This window comes from Panulirus ornatus, chromosome 63, assembly GCF_036320965.1.
Source record: "Panulirus ornatus isolate Po-2019 chromosome 63, ASM3632096v1, whole genome shotgun sequence".
Taxonomy (NCBI): Eukaryota; Metazoa; Arthropoda; class Malacostraca; order Decapoda; family Palinuridae; genus Panulirus; species Panulirus ornatus.
Window position 1 is genome coordinate 27,452,074 of NC_092286.1, and position 20,795 is coordinate 27,472,868.

Below are 20,795 nucleotides of genomic sequence, written 5' to 3' on the forward strand. Positions count from 1 at the left end.
TGAGTTTGAATGGAGAAAAACTGGAGGAAGTGAAGTGTTTTAGATATCTGGGAGTGGATCTGGCAGCGGATGGAACCATGGAAGCGGAAGTGGATCATAGGGTGGGGGAGGGAGCGAAAATCCTGGGGGCCTTGAAGAATGTGTGGAAGTCGAGAACATTATCTCGGAAAGCAAAAATGGGTATGTTTGAAGGAATAGTGGTTCCAACAATGTTGTATGGTTGCGAGGCGTGGGCTATGGATAGAGTTGTGCGCAGGAGGATGGATGTGCTGGAAATGAGATGTTTGAGGACAATGTGTGGTGTGAGGTGGTTTGATCGAGTGAGTAACGTAAGGGTAAGAGAGATGTGTGGAAATAAAAAGAGCGTGGTTGAGAGAGCAGAAGAGGGTGTTTTGAAATGGTTTGGGCACATGGAGAGGATGAGTGAGGAAAGATTGACCAAGAGGATATATGTGTCGGAGGTGGAGGGAACAAGGAGAAGAGGGAGACCAAATTGGAGGTGGAAAGATGGAGTGAAAAATATTTTGTGTGATCGGGGCCTGAACATGCAGGAGGGTGAAAGGAGGGCAAGGAATAGAGTGAATGGGAGCGATGTGGTATACCGGGGTTGACGTGCTGTCAGTGGATTGAAGCAGGGCATGTGAAGCGTCTGGGGTAAACCATGGAAAGCTGTGTAGGTATGTATATTTGCGTGTGTGGACGTATGTATATACATGTGTATGTATATACAGATATACAGATATCTAAAACACTTCGCTTCCTCCAGTTTTTCTCCATTCAAACTCACCTCCCAATTGACTTGACCCTCAACCCTACTGTACCTAATAACCTTGCTCTTATTCACATTTACTCTTAACTTTCTTCTTTCACACACTTTACCAAACTCAGTCACCACCTTCTGCAGTTTCTCACATGAATCAGCCACCAACACTGTATCATCAGCGAACAGCAACTGACTCACTTCCCAAGCTCTCTCATCCCCAACAGACTTCATACTTGCCCCTCTTTCCAAAACTCTTGCATTCACCTCCCTAACAACCCCATCCATAAACAAATTAAACAACCATGGAGACATCACACACCCCTGCCGCAAACCTACATTCACTGAGAACCAATCACTTTCCTCTCTTCCTACACGTACACATGCCTTACATCCTCGATAAAAACTTTTCACTGCTTCTAACAACTTGCCTCCCACACCATATATTCTTAATACCTTCCACAGAGCATCTCTATCAACTCTATCATATGCCTTCTCCAGATCCATAAATGCTACATACAAATCCATTTGCTTTTCTAAGTATTTCTCACATACATTCTTCAAAGCAAACACCTGATCCACACATCCTCTACCACTTCTGAAACCATATATATATATATATATATATATATATATATATATATATATATATATATATATATATTTTTTTTTTTTTTTTTTTTTATACTTTGTCGCTGTCTCCCGCGTTTGCGAGGTAGCGCAAGGAAACAGACGAAAGAAATGGCCCAACCCCCCCCCCATACACATGTACATACACACGTCCACACACGCAAATATACATACCTACACAGCCTTCCATGGTTTACCCCAGACGCTTCACATGCCTTGCTTCAATCCACTGACAGCACGTCAACCCCTGTATACCACATGACTCCAATTCACTCTATTTCTTGCCCTCCTTTCACCCTCCTGCATGTTCAGGCCCCGATCACACAAAATCCTTTTCACTCCATCTTTCCACCTCCAATTTGGTCTCCCTCTTCTCCTCGTTCCCTCCACCTCCGACACATATATCCTCTTGGTCAATCTCTCCTCACTCATTCTCTCCATGTGCCCAAACCATTTCAAAACACCCTCTTCTGCTCTCTCAACCACGCTCTTTTTATTTCCACACATCTCTCTTACCCTTACGTTACTTACTCGATCAAACCACCTCACACCACACATTGTCCTCAAACATCTCATTTCCAGCACATCCATCCTCCTGCGCACATCTCTATCCATAGCCCACGCCTCGCAACCATACAACATTGTTGGAACCACTATTCCCTCAAACATACCCATTTTTGCTTTCCGAGATAATGTTCTCGACTTCCACACATTTTTCAAGGCTCCCAAAATTTTCGCCCCCTCCCCCACCCTATATATATATATATATATATATATATATATATCTTATCCCTGGGGATAGGGGAGAAAGAATACTTCCCACGTATTCCCTGCATGTCGTAGAAGGCGACTAAAAGGGGAGGGAACAGGTGGATGGAAATCCTCCCCTATCTTTTTTTTTTAATTTTCCAAAAGAAGGAACAAAGAAGGGGGCCAGGTGAGGATCTTTCCTCAAAGGCCCAGTCCTTTGTTCTTAATGCTATCTCGCTGATGTGGGAAATGGCAAATAGTATGAAAGGAAAAGGAAATATATATATATGTACATACAGACATATACATATATACACATGTACATTATTCATACTGTCTGCCCTTATTCATTCCTGTTGCCACAGACATACACATACATACACAGAAATATACATATATACACATGTCCATATTCATACATGCTGCCTTTATCCACTCCCACCGCCACCAAGCCACACATGAAATGGCATCCCCCTTCCCCCACGTATGCATGAGGTAGCGCTAGGAAAAGACAACAAAGGCCACATTCGTTCACACTCAGTCTCTAGCTGTCATGTGTAATGCACCGAAATCACAGCTCCCTCTCCACATCCAGGCACCATAAAACTTTCCATGGTTTACCCCAGACACTTCATATGCCCTGGTTCAATCCACTGACAGTACATCGACCCCGGTATACCACATCATTCCAGTTCACTCTATTTCTTGAATGCCTTTCATTCTCCTGTATGTTCAGGCCCCGATCGCTCAAAATCTTTTTCTCTCTAAAACTCTTGCATTTCCCTCCCTAACCACCCTATCCATAAACAAATTAAACAACTATGGGGATATCACAAACCCCTGCTGCTGACCAACATACACTGGGAACCAATCACTTTCCTCTCTTCCTTCTCATACACATGCCTTATTTTTTTTTTTTTTTCATACTATTCGCCATTTCCCGCGATAGCGAGGTAGCGTTAAGAACAGAGGACTGGGCCTTTGAGGGAATACCCTCACCTGGCCCCCTTCTCTGTTCCTTCTTTTGGAAAATATATCCTGGGTAAAAACTTTTTTTAGCAACTTACCTCCCACACCATATACTCTTAAGACCTTCCACAAAGTATCTCTATCAACTCTATCATATGCCTTCTCCAGATCCATAAATGCTTCATACAAATTCATCTGTTTTTCTAAGTATTTCTCAAACATGTTCTTCAAAACAAACACCTGTTCCACACATCTACCACTTCTGAAACCACACTGCTCTTCCCCAATCTGACGCTCTGTACATGCCTTTACCCTCTCAATCAGTACCCTTCCCTTAAATTTCCCAGGAATTCTTAAAAAACTCCTCCCTTTGCCTTTGTACAGTGGCACTATGCATGCATTCCACTAATTCTCAGGCACTTCACCATGATCCATACATACACTGAATATCCTTATCAACCAATGAACAACACAGTCACCCCTTTTCTTGACAAATTCTTTTGCTTTACCATCTGAACCTGCTGCCTTGCCGGATTTCACCTTCTGCAAGCTTTCATTACCTCTTCTCTTTTAATCAAACCATCCTCTCTGACCCTCTCACTTCGCACACCACCCCGACCAAAGCGCCCTACATCTGACACTGTCATCAAGCACATTAAACAAACCTTCAAAATACTCAATCCATCTCCTCATTTCATCACTACCTGTTATTACTTCCCCTCTTGCCCCCTTTACTGATATTCACATTTGTTTTCTTGTCTTACACACATTATTTACCTTCTTCCAAAACATCTTTTTCTTCTCCCTAAAGTTTATGATACTCTCTGACCCTAACTCTCATTTGCCCTCTTTTTCAACCCATGCACCCTTTTCTTGACTTGGTAAATTGTGTGAAAGAAGAAAGTTAAGAGTAAATGTGAATAAGAGCAAGGTTATTAGGTACAGTAGGGTTGAGGGTCAAGTCAATTGGGAGGTGAGTTTGAATGGAGAAAAACTGGAGGAAGTGAAGTGTTTTAGATATCTGGGAGTGGATCTGGCAGCGGATGGAACCATGGAAGCGGAAGTGGATCATAGGGTGGGGGAGGGGGCGAAAATTCTGGGAGCCTTGAAGAATGTGTGGAAGTCGAGAACATTATCTCGGAAAGCAAAAATGGGTATGTTTGAAGGAATAGTGGTTCCAACAATGTTGTATGGTTGCGAGGTGTGGGCTATGGATAGAGTTGTGCGCAGGAGGATGGATGTGCTGGAAATGAGATGTTTGAGGACAATGTGTGGTGTGAGGTGGTTTGATCGAGTAAGTAACGTAAGGGTGAGAGAGATGTGTGGAAATAAAAAGAGCGTGGTTGAGAGAGCAGAAGAGGGTGTTTTGAAATGGTTTGGGCACATGGAGAGAATGAGTGAGGAAAGATTGACCAAGAGGATATATGTGTCGGAGGTGGAGGGAACGAGGAGAAGAGGGAGACCAAATTGGAGGTGGAAAGATGGAGTGAAAAAGATTTTGTGTGATCGGGGCCTGAACATGCAGGAGGGTGAAAGGAGGGCAAGGAATAGAGTGAATTGGAGCGATGTGGTATACCGGGGTTGACGTGCTGTCAGTGGATTGAATCGAGGCATGTGAAACATCTGGGGTAAACCATGGAAAGCTGTGTAGGTATGTATATTTGCGTGTGTGGACGTATGTATATACATGTGTATGGGGGTGGGTTGGGCCATTTCTTTCGTCTGTTTCCTTGCGCTACCTCGCAAACGCGGGAGACCGACAAAGCAAAAAAAAAAAAAAAAAAAAAATCTCCCATTCATGTGCACTCCTTCCCTGTAAGTATCATTCAAATGTCTCTTTTTCCTCTTTCACAAACAACTTCACTTCTTTATCCCACCACTCACTACCCTTCCTAATCTGCCAAACTCCCACCTTTCTCATGCCACATGCATCTTTCGCACAAGCCATCACTGCTTCCCTAAAAACATCCCAATCCTTACCCACTCCTCTCATGTTATTTGCTCTCACCTTTTGCCATTCTACACTCAATCTCTCCTGGAACTTCCTCACACAAGTCTTCTTTCTGAGTTCACTTACTCTGACCACTCTCTTCTCAACATTCTCTCTTCCTTTTTGAAAACCTCTACAAATCTTTACCTTTGCCTCCACAAGATAGTGATCAAACATCGCTCCTACTGCCCCTCTCAATACATTAACATCCAAAAGTCTCTCTTTTACATGCCTATCAATTAACACATAATCCAATAATGCTCTCTGACTATCTCTCCTACTTACATACATATACTTATGTATATCTCTCTTTTTAAACCAGGTATTCCCAATCACCAGTCTTTTTTCGGGACGCAAATCCATAAGCTCTTCACCATTTCCATTCGCAATACTGAATACACCATGTACACCAGTTATACCCACATTGGCTACATTACTCACCTTTGCATTTAAATCACCTATCGCTAATACCTGGTCTCGTGAACCAAAGCTGCTGACACACTCACTCAGTTGCTCCCAAAACACTTTCCTCTCATGATCTTTCTTCTCATGACCGGATACATAAGCACCAACAATCACCCATCTCTCTCCATCCACATCAATCTAGAATTCATTTTCTTACACTATATCATACACTCCCACAACTTCTGCCTCAGGAGTGGTGCTACTCCTTCCTTAGTTCTTGCCCTCTCACCAACCCCTGACTTTACTCCCAAGACTTTTCCAAACCATTCTTCCCCTTTACTCTTGAGCCTTGTTTCACTCAGAGCCAAAACATCCAGGTATCTTTCCTCAAACATAGTACCTATCTTTTTTTACTTCTTATCTTGGTTACATCCACACACACTCAGACACACCCCAGTCTGAGCCTTTGAAGAGATGAGGACTCCCTGCTTGATTCCTTCTGTTTCCCTATTTAGAAAGAGAGTATACTACTCACATATTTTATGTGGGTCATAAAAGGTACTAAATGAAGCAGATGGGGGTTGTACACCTACTCTTCATTTTATAGATTTCTAAATGATTAGAATAGAAAACAGAGGAGTGCTATTCTCTTAGATGGCTCAGGCTAGGGTGTTGAGTGTTTTGGGACAAAAGCAATATGTTCTGACAATAAAGACAAAAATGTCATACAAGGTCATTTTAAGTCCTCAAACAACTTATTTATGAAATATTTGTAAGTACTGAAGAAAGAAAACCTCTATTTTCTGGTTATGGGTGTCCCTCAAGCCTTAAGAATCTTTGAGATTCCCAAGGGTCAGAAACTTCTGAACTCCACTGACCTTTGGTAAGGTAAATGCTTCTACTACCTCACTTCCCACATTTTCAATGATAGTAGCCCACGGCTTGGCCTGGATCTGCCCATCAACCAACCACCTACCTCCATAATTGGCGACATCGCGTCTCTGGTCTGTACCGTTACAACCTGCCTCATAAATATCAGAATACGGTTTGAAAAGAGAGATATACATAAGTATACGTATGTAAGTAGGAAAGATGGCCAGACAGCGTTATTGGATTATGTGTTAATTGATAGGTGCGCAAAAGAGAGACTTCTGGATGTTAATGTGCTGAGAGGTGCAACTGAAGGATATCTGATCATTATCTAGTGGAGGCGAAGGTGAAGATTTGTAGAGGTTTTCAGAAAAGAAGAGAGAATGTTGGGGTGAAGAGAGTGGTGAGAGTAAGTGAGCTTGGGAAGGAGACTTGTGTGAGGAAGTGCCAGGAGAGAATGAGTACAGAATGGAAAAAGGTGAAAACAAAGGAGATAAGGAAGTGGGGGAGGAATGGGATGCATTTCGGGAAGCAGTGATGGCTTACACAAAAGATGCTTGTGGCATGAGAAGCGTGGGAGGTGGGCAGATTAGAAAGGGTAGTGAGTGGTGGGATGAAGAAGTAAGATAGTGAAAGAGAACAGAGAGGCATTTTTGGACAATTTTTGCAGGGAAAAAATGCAATTGAGTGGGAGATGTATAAAAGAAAGAGGCAGGAGGTCAAGAGAAAGGTGCAAGAGGTGAAAAAGAGGCAAATGAGAGTTGGGGTGTGAGGAAGGGGGGTGGTATCATTAAATTCTAGGGAGAATAAAAAGATGTTTTAGAAGGAGGTAAATAAAGTGCGTAAGACAAGGGAATCACTGGGAAACTTCAGTGAAGGGGGCTAATGGGGAGGTGATAACAAGTAGTGGTGATGTGAGAAGGAGATGGAGTGAGTATTTTGAAGGTTTGTTGAATGTGTCTGATGATATGGTGGCAGATATAGGATGTTTTGGTCAAGGTGGTGTGCAAAGTGAGAGGGTTAGGGAGAATGATTTGGTAAACATAGAAGAGGTAGTAAAGTTTTGTGGAAGATGAAAGTCAGCAAGGCAGCGGGTTTGGATGGTATTGCAGTGGAATTTATTAAAAAAGGGAGTGACTGTATTATTGACTGGTTGGTAAGGTTATTTAATGTATGTATGATTCATGGTGAGGTGCCTGAGGATTGGCGGAATGCTTGCATAGTGCCATTGTACAAAGGCAAAGGGGATAAAAAAGAGTGCTCAAATTACAGAGGTATAAGTTTGTTGAGTATTCCTGGTAAATTATATGGGAGGGTATTGATTGAGAGGGTGAAGGCATGTACAGAGCATCAGATTGGGGAAGAGCAGTGTGGTTTCAGAAGTGGTAGAGGACGTGTGGACCAGGTGTTTGCTTTGAAGAATGTATGTGAGAAATACTTAGAAAAGCAAATGGATTTGTATGTAGCATTTATGGATCTGGAGAAGGCATATGATAGAGTTGATAGAGATGCTCTGTGGAAGGTATAAGAATATATGGTGTGGTGAGGCAAGGTGTTAGAAGCAGTGAAAAGTTTTTATCGAGGATGTAAGGCATGTGTACGTGTAGGAAGAGAGGAAAGTGATTGGTTCTCAGTGAATGTAGGCTTGCAGCAGGGTGTGTGATGTCTCCACAGTTGTTTAATTTGTTTATGGATGGGGTTGTTAGGGAGGTAAATGCAAGAGTTTTGGAAAGAGGGGCAGGTATGCAGTCTTGTTGTGGATGAGAGAGCTTGGGAAGTGAGTCAGTTGTTGTTCGCTGATGATACAGCGCTGGTGCTGATTCATGTGAGAAACTGCAGAAGCTGGTGACTGAGTTTGGTAAAGTGTGTGAAAGAAGAAAGTTAAGAGTAAATGTGAATAAGAGCAAGGTAATAATATTAGGTACAGTAGGGTTGAGGGTCAAGTCAGTTGGGAGGTAAGTTTGAATGGAGAAAAACTGGAGGAAGTAAAGTGTTTTAGATATATGGGAGTGGATCTGGCAGCGGATGGAACCATGGAAGTGGAAGTGAATCATAGGGTGGGGGAGGGGGCGAAAATTCTGGGAGCCTTGAGAATGTTTGGAAGTCAAGAACATTATCTCGGAAAGCAAAAATGGGTATGTTTGAAGGAATAGTGGTTCCAACAATGTTTTATGGCTGCCGAGGTGTGGGTTGGATAGAGTTGTGCGCAGGAGGGTGAATGTGTTGGAAATGAGATGTTTGAGGACAATATGTGGTGTGAGGTGGTTTGATCGAGCAAGTAATGTAAGGGTAAGAGAGATGTGTGGAAATAAAAAGAGCATGGTTGAGAGAGCAGAAGAGGGGTTTTTGAAATGGTTTGGGCACATGGAGAGAATGAGTGAGGAAAGATTGACCAAGAGGATATATGTGTCAGAGGTGGGGTAACGAGGAGAAGTGGAGACCAAATTGGAGGTGGAAAAGATGGAGTGAAAAAGATTTTGAGTGATCGGGGCCTGAACATGCAGGAGGGTGAAAGGAGGGCAAGGAATAGAGTGCATTGGAACGATGTGGTATAAGGGGGTTGAAGTGCTGTCAGTGGATTGAATCAGGGCATGTAAAGCGTCTGGGGTAAACCATGGAAAGCTGTGTAGGTTTTGTATTTTTGGGCTTTGTGTGGGGACATATGAAATATAATGTGTATGGGGGGGGTTTGGGCCATTTTTTTTCGTCTGTTTCCTTGCGCTACCTTTAAAGGGGGGAAATGGGGAAAATAGGGGTTTAAAAGGGGTAAAAGGGGGGAAAGGGGGGGGGAGAATTCCCCCCTTGTTTTTTTTTTTTTTAATTTTCCCCTTTTAAAAAACCCTTTCTTAATCCCCCCAAAAATCAAAAATTTAAAAAAAAAAAAATAGATAAACCCCCAGTTAGGAAAGTTTTTTCAAAAAAGAGGGGGAAGGGGTGGGACTAACAAATATTTAAACAAAGAAAAATGCCCAAGGGACTCCAGTGTTCCATGCTTCCAAAACCCCTTTTGTTTTTTCGTGGGTCGATTTGTACGGAAAAACATTGACAGCACATGAACTCAGAGAAGGGAAAAGGGTTTAAAAGGATAAAGCAATTTAAATGCAAAGGGGGATCAAATTTGCTAAGGGAGAGGAAGTTACAAAAGCATCAAATATCCCCCCCACTTTTTCAATGGTCCCGTGCTTAAAACAGAGGTATTTTGAAAAGACACAGAGAAATTTTATTGGGGACTTTTCTTGGAACTTTTTAATTTTGAAGTTCAATGGTTTTTTTTGGGAAAGTTGCATCCTTGTTTGGTTTCTATTAGTCTCAAAACAGCAGCTTTAATAATAATGAGCAGTACAGGCACCGCTGATTTTCTTGCACTCTTGGTTCCAAAGCCTTGCTGGATTAACCATTTTGTTGGACCAACTGTGGTCACATAATAATAATTCATCAACACACCTCTAACCCACTAATTATGCATCTCCCATGTGTCTAAAGTATACTATGGACTGCTAGAAATTCAAACAAATATTAAATGTAAATTAAATAAATAAATGAAATACAGGAACTTATACACCTGCTCAGGACTGAGGTGCTCATCAGCTCGAGTTTCACAAATTTGTCCACATACTCAGCACCTCCCTCGTGATTTGCAGACCACTATTCTCTGCACACTTATTCATGGCAAATTCCTGATGCTTCTTGAATCTTTGAAGCCATCCTTCACTACAGTCATGCTCATGTTGTAATTCAAGTTCTTTATGGAACAACTTAGCCTGGTCCATTATCATGCTACCTGACAAATCCACTCCATCACTCTGATACTGTTGAAACCAATCCATCATCACTCTATTGTGCTCAGTACTCTTACCATCTTTCACAGTTTTTCTAATCGTCATTTGCTTCTTGGAATCGTTGTCTGCATAGAATTTCAATATTTTCTCTCTTTGCTTCTTATATCATAAACAGTTGATGAACCAATACTGCAGATGTCACACAGCAGACGCACCAAAAACCCCACGGTACATTTTTTTCAACAGTCCTACTTTATCTTGGATCAATAAGGACTGGTGTTTACGTTGACACCACAAATGACACTCTCATATGTCTTAGAAGCTATAGCTAGGGTTAGATTTAAAGAATAAATAAGCTAAGAATCTCACAGAATTGCGGTATCACCACCAACAAGTGCAGTGTAAAGAATGTAAATAAGCACACTCTACATGCAGTGCCATCTGTGGCCACCCAGTAAACTAGGCTGGTAGCTGTGGTAATTTCAGGTTCCCTTACTAAAGGAGGTGCTGAACCATCAGTTGCTGGAAATTCGGTGGTGTACCTGTACTATGGTGTACGCAGATCACAGATTCAGTATGTGATTATCTTAGAAATGAAAAAAATACTTGTGTAACTCTTGAGGTTTTGATACTGAAATACAAATTGTGTACTTATCCACTGTTTCCCCATTTAGCAAGGTAGTGCTGGGAACAGATGAAGAATGACATAAACTACTCATATTTACTCATCAGTTTGTCATGTATAATACACTGAAACCAAAGCCAAGCACCACAAACCTTTCCATGGTTTCCCCTGACCACTTCATATGCCCTGATTCAGCTCTGATAGCACACCACCCCTGTATATCACAGTGCTCTAGTTCACTCTATCCCTTGCACACCTTTCACCCTGCTGATCTTTAAAGCCCATTTCACTCAATCTTTCCACCTCCATTCCAGTCTTCCCCCTTCTTGCTTCCTCCACCTCTAACACACTCACACATTCAGCTTTTATCACTACCTGTAATTCCTGCAGGCACAGTACCTATGAGGTGAAAGCATTCCTTTTTGCAAAGGAATTGCGATAATCTTCCTCATTGTCCTTTGATAGGCCTTAATGGTCTTTAGCTAAGGGCATCTCTAACAACTTCTGTCACTCTACCTCTCCTTCACTTTTCTGTTCTGATAGTACTATAGCTGTCCTCTCCCATAGACAAAACAATTCTCTTTTGTTTCTGTTTCTCCACCTTGGATGACTAACATTCCTTAACTCCATGATACTCCTCTTACTAATCCTATGCCTTTTCTTGTAATCTCTTTTCAGACTGTCGGAAAAAGTGCTTTTTTCTCTAGACACAAACAGGGTCATGGTCCTGATGGCATAAATCCCCGTGTAGTGAAAGGGTGCGCCTCTGAACTTGTACCTGTGCTTCTCATCTGTTTCTGTTTAAAAACCAAAACTTTTCCTTCTCCTTGAGAGTATTCACTGATGCATCCCATCCCTAACAAGGGTGACTATTCTGACTCTTCTAAAACTATCATTCCTATTGCTTTGACATCTGACTTTTCCAAAATCTTTGATCCCTCCTTAACTCCCATAGCCTTAGACACCTGAAAATCACAGTCTCCTCTATCATCAGCAATCCATCTCCTCACTCCATCACTACCTGTTTTTGCTTCCCCCCTTGGTCCTTCACCAATGTTCCCTTTTGTTCTCTTGTCTGTTGCACATTATTTACCTCCTTCCAAAAATCTCTTTATTCTCCCTAGAGTTTAATGATACTCTCTCACCCCAACTCTCATTTGCCCTCTTTTTCAACCCATCACCCTTTCTTGACTTGGTAAATTGTGTGAAAGAAGAAAGTTAAGAGTAAATGTGAATAAGAGCAAGGTTATTAGGTACAGTAGGGTTGAGGGTCAAGTCAATTGGGAGGTGAGTTTGAATGGAGAAAAACTGGAGGAAGTGAAGTGTTTTAGATATCTGGGAGTGGATCTGGCAGCGCATGGAACCATGGAAGCGGAAGTGGATCATAGGGTGGGGGAGGGGGCGAAAATTCTGGGAGCCTTGAAGAATGTGTGGAAGTCGAGAACATTATCTCGGAAAGCAAAAATGGGTATGTTTGAAGGAATAGTGGTTCCAACAATGTTGTATGGTTGCGAGGTGTGGGCTATGGATAGAGTTGTGCGCAGGAGGATGGATGTGCTGGAAATGAGATGTTTGAGGACAATGTGTGGTGTGAGGTGGTTTGATCGAGTAAGTAACGTAAGGGTGAGAGAGATGTGTGGAAATAAAAAGAGCGTGGTTGAGAGAGCAGAAGAGGGTGTTTTGAAATGGTTTGGGCACATGGAGAGAATGAGTGAGGAAAGATTGACCAAGAGGATATATGTGTCGGAGGTGGAGGGAACGAGGAGAAGAGGGAGACCAAATTGGAGGTGGAAAGATGGAGTGAAAAAGATTTTGTGTGATCGGGGCCTGAACATGCAGGAGGGTGAAAGGAGGGCAAGGAATAGAGTGAATTGGAGCGATGTGGTATACCGGGGTTGACGTGCTGTCAGTGGATTGAATCGAGGCATGTGAAACATCTGGGGTAAACCATGGAAAGCTGTGTAGGTATGTATATTTGCGTGTGTGGACGTATGTATATACATGTGTATGGGGGTGGGTTGGGCCATTTCTTTCGTCTGTTTCCTTGCGCTACCTCGCAAACGCGGGAGACCGACAAAGCAAAAAAAAAAAAAAAAAAAAAATCTCCCATTCATGTGCACTCCTTCCCTGTAAGTATCATTCAAATGTCTCTTTTTCCTCTTTCACAAACAACTTCACTTCTTTATCCCACCACTCACTACCCTTCCTAATCTGCCAAACTCCCACCTTTCTCATGCCACATGCATCTTTCGCACAAGCCATCACTGCTTCCCTAAAAACATCCCAATCCTTACCCACTCCTCTCATGTTATTTGCTCTCACCTTTTGCCATTCTACACTCAATCTCTCCTGGAACTTCCTCACACAAGTCTTCTTTCTGAGTTCACTTACTCTGACCACTCTCTTCTCAACATTCTCTCTTCCTTTTTGAAAACCTCTACAAATCTTTACCTTTGCCTCCACAAGATAGTGATCAAACATCGCTCCTACTGCCCCTCTCAATACATTAACATCCAAAAGTCTCTCTTTTACATGCCTATCAATTAACACATAATCCAATAATGCTCTCTGACTATCTCTCCTACTTACATACATATACTTATGTATATCTCTCTTTTTAAACCAGGTATTCCCAATCACCAGTCTTTTTTCGGGATGCAAATCCATAAGCTCTTCACCATTTCCATTCGCAATACTGAATACACCATGTACACCAGTTATACCCACATTGGCTACATTACTCACCTTTGCATTTAAATCACCTATCGCTAATACCTGGTCTCGTGAACCAAAGCTGCTGACACACTCACTCAGTTGCTCCCAAAACACTTTCCTCTCATGATCTTTCTTCTCATGACCGGATACATAAGCACCAACAATCACCCATCTCTCTCCATCCACATCAATCTAGAATTCATTTTCTTACACTATATCATACACTCCCACAACTTCTGCCTCAGGAGTGGTGCTACTCCTTCCTTAGTTCTTGCCCTCTCACCAACCCCTGACTTTACTCCCAAGACTTTTCCAAACCATTCTTCCCCTTTACTCTTGAGCCTTGTTTCACTCAGAGCCAAAACATCCAGGTATCTTTCCTCAAACATAGTACCTATCTTTTTTTACTTCTTATCTTGGTTACATCCACACACACTCAGACACACCCCAGTCTGAGCCTTTGAAGAGGATGAGGACTCCCTGCTTGATTCCTTCTGTTTCCCTATTTAGAAAGAGAGTATACTACTCACATATTTTATGTGGGTCATAAAAGGCTACTAAATGAAGCAGATGGGGGTTGTACACCCTACTCTTCATTTTATAGATTTCTAAATGATAGAATAGAAAACAGAGGAGTGCTATTCCTCTTAGATGGCTCAGGCTAGGGTGTCTGAGTGTTTTGGGACAAAAACATGAGGAGAAAGAGATAGGTGTTATGTCTGATGAAGAGAAATCTAGATTTTTGAGCTATGAGTGTAACAAAGTTCAAAGGGAAGGGTAAAGAATGATTTGGAAATGTCTTTCAGGTAAAGTTAGGGCTTAATGTGAGGGCAAGAACTATGGAAGGTGTAGTACTTCTACTAAAGGATGAGTTGTGGAAATGTGTGAGAAAGGTTAAGCAAGTGAGCTCCAGACAGGTATGGGTAAAAATGAAAGTCGATTGAGAGAGGTGGGTGATTATTAGTGCTGATGCACCTGGCCACATGAAAAGTGTTGAAGAGTGTTGAGTGTTTTGGGGGCATGTACAGAAATGTATCGGCAGTTTTAATGCAGGATATTTGGTATTAGTGATACAAGCTCGCCATAGAAGCGATTCAAGTTAGAGGTGAAAATCTCTGAACAAAAGCTGGGACTACAATGGCATCATGAATGGGGGTATTAATGACTTAAAGTTTACTTTGAATCTAGTGCCTAAATGGACAAGACTTGGGCATCCTTTTGCTTTGTGATTCAGTGGGTACTACTAATATTTCTCCAATTACCTTGCCTGACAATTTGACAAAGCTAAGCTCTAGTTTACATCAAAAACATTAAAATTCTTAATGCTTCATTAAGCTTACATGTCTTTGGAGTAACATTTGAACAATATGTAACTGTGCTCTTTCCACTGCTCTGAGAAGTGGTGTCATGCCAAGGTTGTCCCTCATGTCCACATTACTCTTGCTGCCCAACAAAAAGAGCACAGCATCCCTGTGGCCCTGAGCTGCTGCATGATGCAGAGCAGTCTTGCCTTCACTGTCTTGAGCATCAACAGGTACCTGGTAAATAATGAGATATTATCTTTCAAATAATATATCAAAATCAATTCTACAAAAACTGAACATATAGGAAAAAAGTAATGGAACGCATAGCTTATTATTGTTATTTCATATCCAGTCGATGCCTCCTGTGTCAGTGAGGTAGTGCAAGGAAACAGATGAAATAATGGCCCAACCCACCCACATACACATGTATATACATAAACGCCCACACACACACACACACACACATATACATACCTATATATTTCAACGTATACATACACAGGCATATACATATATACACATGTACATATTCATACTTGCGGCTTTCATCCATTCCTGTCACCACCCCACCACATATGAAATAGCACCCCCTTCTCCCCACGCATGCACAAGGTCGTGCTAGGAAAAGACACCAAAGGCCACATTCATTCACACTCAGTCTCTAACCGTTATGTACAATGCACCGAAACCATGGCTTCCTTTCCACATCCAGGCCCTACAAAACTTTCCATGGTTTACCCCAGACACTTTACATGCTCTAGTTCAATCCACTGATAGCACATTGACCCCAGTACACCACATTGTTCCAATTCACTCTATTCCTTGCATGCCTTTCACCCTCCTGTATGTTCAGGCCCCGATAGCTCAAAATCTTTTTCACTCCATCCTTCCACCTCCAATTTGGTCTCCCATTTCTCCTCGTTCCTTCCACCTCTGACACATATATCCTCTTTGTCAATCTTTCCTCACTCATTCTCTCCATGTGACCAAACCATTTCAATACAAGCTCTTCTGCTCCCTCAACCACACTCTTTTTATTACCACACATCTCTCTTACCCTTTCATTACTTACTCGATCAAACCACCTCACACCACATATTGTCCTCAAACATCTCATTTCCATCACATCCACCCTCCTCTGCACAACCCTATCTATAGCCCATGCCTTGCAACCATATAACACTGTTGGAACCACTATTCCTTCAAACATACTCATTTTTGCTCTCTGAGATAACGTTCTTGCCTTCCACATATTCTTCAACACTCCCAGAACCTTCGCCCCTTCCACCACCCTGTGACTCACTTCCACTTCCATGGTTCCATCCAATGCCAAATCCACTCCCAGATATCTAAAACGCATCACTTCCTCCAGTTTTTCTTCATTCAAACTTTCCTCCCAATTGACTTGACCCTCAGCCCTTTTTTTTTTTTTTTTTTTGCTTTGTCGCTGTCTCCCGCGTTTGCAAGTTAGCGCAAGGAAACAGACGAAAGAAATGGCCCAACCCACCCCCATACACATGTATATACATACGTCCACACACGCAAAATATACATACCTACACAGCTTTCCATGGTTTACCCCAGACGCTTCACATGCCCCGATTCAATCCACTGACAGCACGTCAACCCCGGTATACCACATCGCTCCAATTCACTCTATTCCTTGCCCTCCTTTCACCCTCCTGCATGTTCAGGCCCCGATCACACAAAATCTTTTTCACTCCATCTTTCCACCTCCAATTTGGTCTCCCTCTTCTCCTCGTTCCCTCCACCTCCGACACATATATCCTCTTGGTCAATCTTTCCTCACTTATTCTCTCCATGTGCCCAAACCATTTCAAAACACCCTCTTCTGCTCTCTCAACCACGCTCTTTTTATTTCCACACATCTCTCTTACCCTTACGTTACTTCCTTGCTCAAACCACCTCACACCACACATTGTCCTCAAACATCTCATTTCCAGCACATCCATCCTCCTGCGCACAACTCTATCCATAGCCCACGCCTCGCAACCATACAACATTGTTGGAACCACTATTCCTTCAAACATACTCATTTTTGCTTTCCGAGATAATGTTCTCGACTTCCACACATTCTTCAAGGCTCCCAGAATTTTCGCCCCCTCCCCCACCCTATGATCCACTTCCGCTTCCATGGTTCCATCTGCTGCCAGATCCACTCCCAGATATCTAAAACACTTCACTTCTTCCAGTTTTTCTCCATTCAAACTCACCTCCCAATTGACTTGACCCTCAACCCTACTGTACCTAATAACCTTGCTCTTATTCACATTTACTCTTAACTTTCTTCTTTCACACACTTTACCAAACTCAGTCACCAGCTTCTGCAGTTTCTCACATGAATCAGCCACCAGCGCTGTATCATCAGCGAACAACAACTGACTCACTTCCCAAGCTCTCTCATCCCCAACAGACTTCATACTTGCCCCTCTTTCCAAAACTCTTGCATTCACCTCCCTAACAACCCCATCCATAAACAAATTAAACAACCATGGAGACATCACACACCCCTGCCGCAAACCTACATTCACTGAGAACCAATCACTTTCCTCTCTTCCTACACGTACACATGCCTTACATCCTCGATAAAAACTTTTCACTGCTTCTATCAACTTGCCTCCCACACCATATATTCTTAATACCTTCCACAGAGCATCTCTATCAACTCTATCATATGCCTTCTCCAGATCCATAAATGCTACATACAAATCCATTTGCTTTTCTAAGTATTTCTCACATACATTCTTCAAAGCAAACACCTGATCCACACATCCTCTACCACTTCTGAAACCACACTGCTCTTCCCCAATCTGATGCTCTGTACATGCCTTCACCCTCTCAATCAATACCCTCCCATATAATTTGCCAGAATACTCAACAAACTTATACCTCTGTAATTTGAGCACTCACTCTTATCCCCTTTGCCTTTGTACAATGGCACTATGCACGCATTCCGCCAATCCTCAGGCACCTCACCATGAGTCATACATACATTAAATAACCTTACCAACCAGTCAACAATACAGTCACCCCCTTTTTTAATAAATTCCACTGCAATACCATCCAAACCTGCTGCCTTGCCGGCTTTCATCTTCCGCAAAGCTTTTACTACCTCTTCTCTTACATAAGTATACTTATGTATATCTCGCTTTTTAAACCAGGTATTCCCAATCATCAGTCCTTTTTCAGCACATAAATCTCCAAGCTCTTCACCATTTCCATTTACAACACTGAACACCCCATGTATACCAATTATTCCCTCAACTGCCACATTACTCACCTTTGCATTCAAATCACCCATCACTATAACCCGGTCTCGTGCATCAAAACCACTAACACACTCATTCAGCTGCTCCCAAAACACTTGCCTTTCATGATCTTTCTTCTCATGCCCAGGTGCATATGCACCAATAATCACCCATCTCTCTCCATCAACTTTCAGTTTTACCCATATTAATCGAGAATTTACTTTCTTACATTCTATCACGTACTCCCACAACTCCTGTTTCAGGAGTACTGCTACTCCTTCCCTTGCTCTTGTCCTCTCACTAATCACTGCTTCCCTAAATATATCCCATTCCTTTCCCTTTCCCCTTACGTCATTTGCTCTCACCTTTTGCCATTCTGCACACAATAACTCCTGGTACTTCCTCACACAAGTCTCCTTTCCAAGCTCACTTACTCTCACCACTCTCTTCACCCCACAGCTATCAGTCAGTAAGGTTTAAAATGTTTGAGACACATGTAGCCATTCCAGATAAGGAAGAAATGGGAAAAAGGGAGGGAATACATACTAAAAATTGCTGGAGGGATTGCCAGAGGTAGTACTACTCCTTCTTTTGCTCTTGTCCTCTCACCAACCCCTTACTTTACTTCCAAAACATTCCCAAACCACTCTTCCCCTGTACCCTTGAGCTTCGTTTCACTCAGAACCAAATCTTCCAGGTTCCTTTCCTGAAACATACTACCTATCTCTTCTTTTTTCTCATCTTGGTTACATCCACACACATTTAGACACCCCAATCCAAGCCTTTGAGGAGGATGAGCACATATAAGGATGAGCACATATAATGTTCTCTCCCTGCAGGGAGAACATTATATGTGATATAAACCATTGGATGAAGTGATCATGCTATGCTCAAGTTTGAATATCTAGTAAAAAAACATAAATAAAAGAGATGAGACAAGACATGAAAAGGAGACTACAAGAACATCAGTAATTTCTATGGTAATGGAGACTGGGAATTGGAGTTCAGCTGGTGGGAACCAGGGCTTTGTGGTGCGAGTTTCAGGGGAAATTTACAGTGAGTGAGTAAAGGCATAGGTAACTCAAGCCTGAAATACAGAGAGAATGGTAAAAAGAGAGAGGAAGTCATTAATTACAGTGTCAGAAAGCAGAGGAGCTTTGAGATGTGCGGTGGCAAAGATATAGTCGGCACTCCAGCCAGCCAGCATTTGCAAGGTGTAAGAAAGCATAGAATGAGTATACCAGGATGAGAAAGGAGGAACAAAGAAACCTTGAAAAGAACATTGTGGACAAGGCAGGTGAAAATCCAAAACTTTTCCATAAATTCATGGAGTCATTTGTCAGTCAATGAGCAGCTAATCAGGGTAAGGGATTCAGAGGGAATAATTGTAGAGGATGACGTAAGGATAACGAGGAACTGAATAACATGTTCAAAAGTGCTTTTCCCAGCAGAAAACACTATATTCCCGACACCAGGAGATAGAACAGGGGAGGTTTCGAAAATCAATGAGATTTCTAAAAGAGATATAACGGAATACTAAAAGGACTTGACCCATACAAGGTTCATGGTCCTGATGACATTTCACCATATCTGCTAAAGATATGTACAGATACGCTGCATAAACCAACTGAATTACTGCTGAAAGTGACTTGCGAGAGAGGCAAAAGTCCAAGGGAAAGGAAAAGGGTAGATGCCATACATATATACAAGAAAGGAGACTGGGAAAAGGCACTGAACTACAAACTGGTCTCACCAATGAGAAAAGATGATTAGAAACCAAGTGGATGACTTTCTTTTTTTTTTCTTTTTTTTTTTTTCATACTATTCGCCATTTCCCGCATTAGCGAGGTAGCGTTAAGAACAGAGGACTGGGCCTTTGAGGGAATATCCTCATATGGCCCCCTTCTCTGTTCCTTCTTTTGGAAAATTTAAAAAAAAATGAGAGGGGAGGATTTCCAGCCCCCCGCTCCCATATATATATATATATATATATATATATATATATATATATATATATATACACACAATGACTTTCTATGTAAGAGAAATTTTCTAAGTGAGTGACAGCATGGTTTTATTGAAAAGTCATTTGTAACTAACCTCTTAAAGTTTTACAAAAGAGTACTCAATTGTGGACAACAGGGAAAGCCAAGTGAATTGTCTGTATCTGCACTGCCAGTAAACATTTGACACTGTAATGTGTGGGAGGCTGATTAAGAAGCGGGATCATTAGGCAGAAATAAGGAGGAAACTCCTACAATGGATAGAAGATCATCTCAGTGGGAGGAAGCACATGATGCATGTTAGGTGAGCCTTTTCCAGATGGGTTGAGGTGACCGGTGGAGTGTTGGGGGGTTCAGTTCTTGGCCCTTACTCTTCTTGGTCTATGTGAATGACTTGTCTGAAGGTATAGAATCCTACCTGAATATGGTTGCATATGTGCAAAAATCATGAGGGAAGTGAAAAGCAAAGAGGATAGCATCAACTTACAAAAGAACCTAAATAGACCCCAAAATTGGTCTAAAATGTGGTTGATGAAATTCAACCCAGCAAATGTCAAGTATCGAGGATGGGACAAAGCTAAAGATGGCTTCAATATGTCTGCTGGTAAATATTAGAATAGCTTTCAAATATATGGATAAGGAATTATTTAGCAAGCTATTCATAATCTATATAAGGCTAATTCCAATTTGCTTCTACAGATTGGTCACTGCACCTAAATGAGCATA

At 42.0% G+C, this 20,795-nt stretch overlaps 1 protein-coding gene across 1 annotated transcript in view; it reads right to left on the bottom strand.

Annotated features, from left to right (window-relative positions):
• The window catches only part of LOC139745978 (uncharacterized), a 190,255-nt gene that overhangs the window by 87,764 nt on the left and 81,696 nt on the right, over nucleotides 1-20,795 (bottom strand). The window contains 1 exon segment of the mRNA XM_071656739.1: nucleotides 14,834-15,031. Coding sequence (XP_071512840.1) covers nucleotides 14,834-15,031 — 198 coding nt within the window.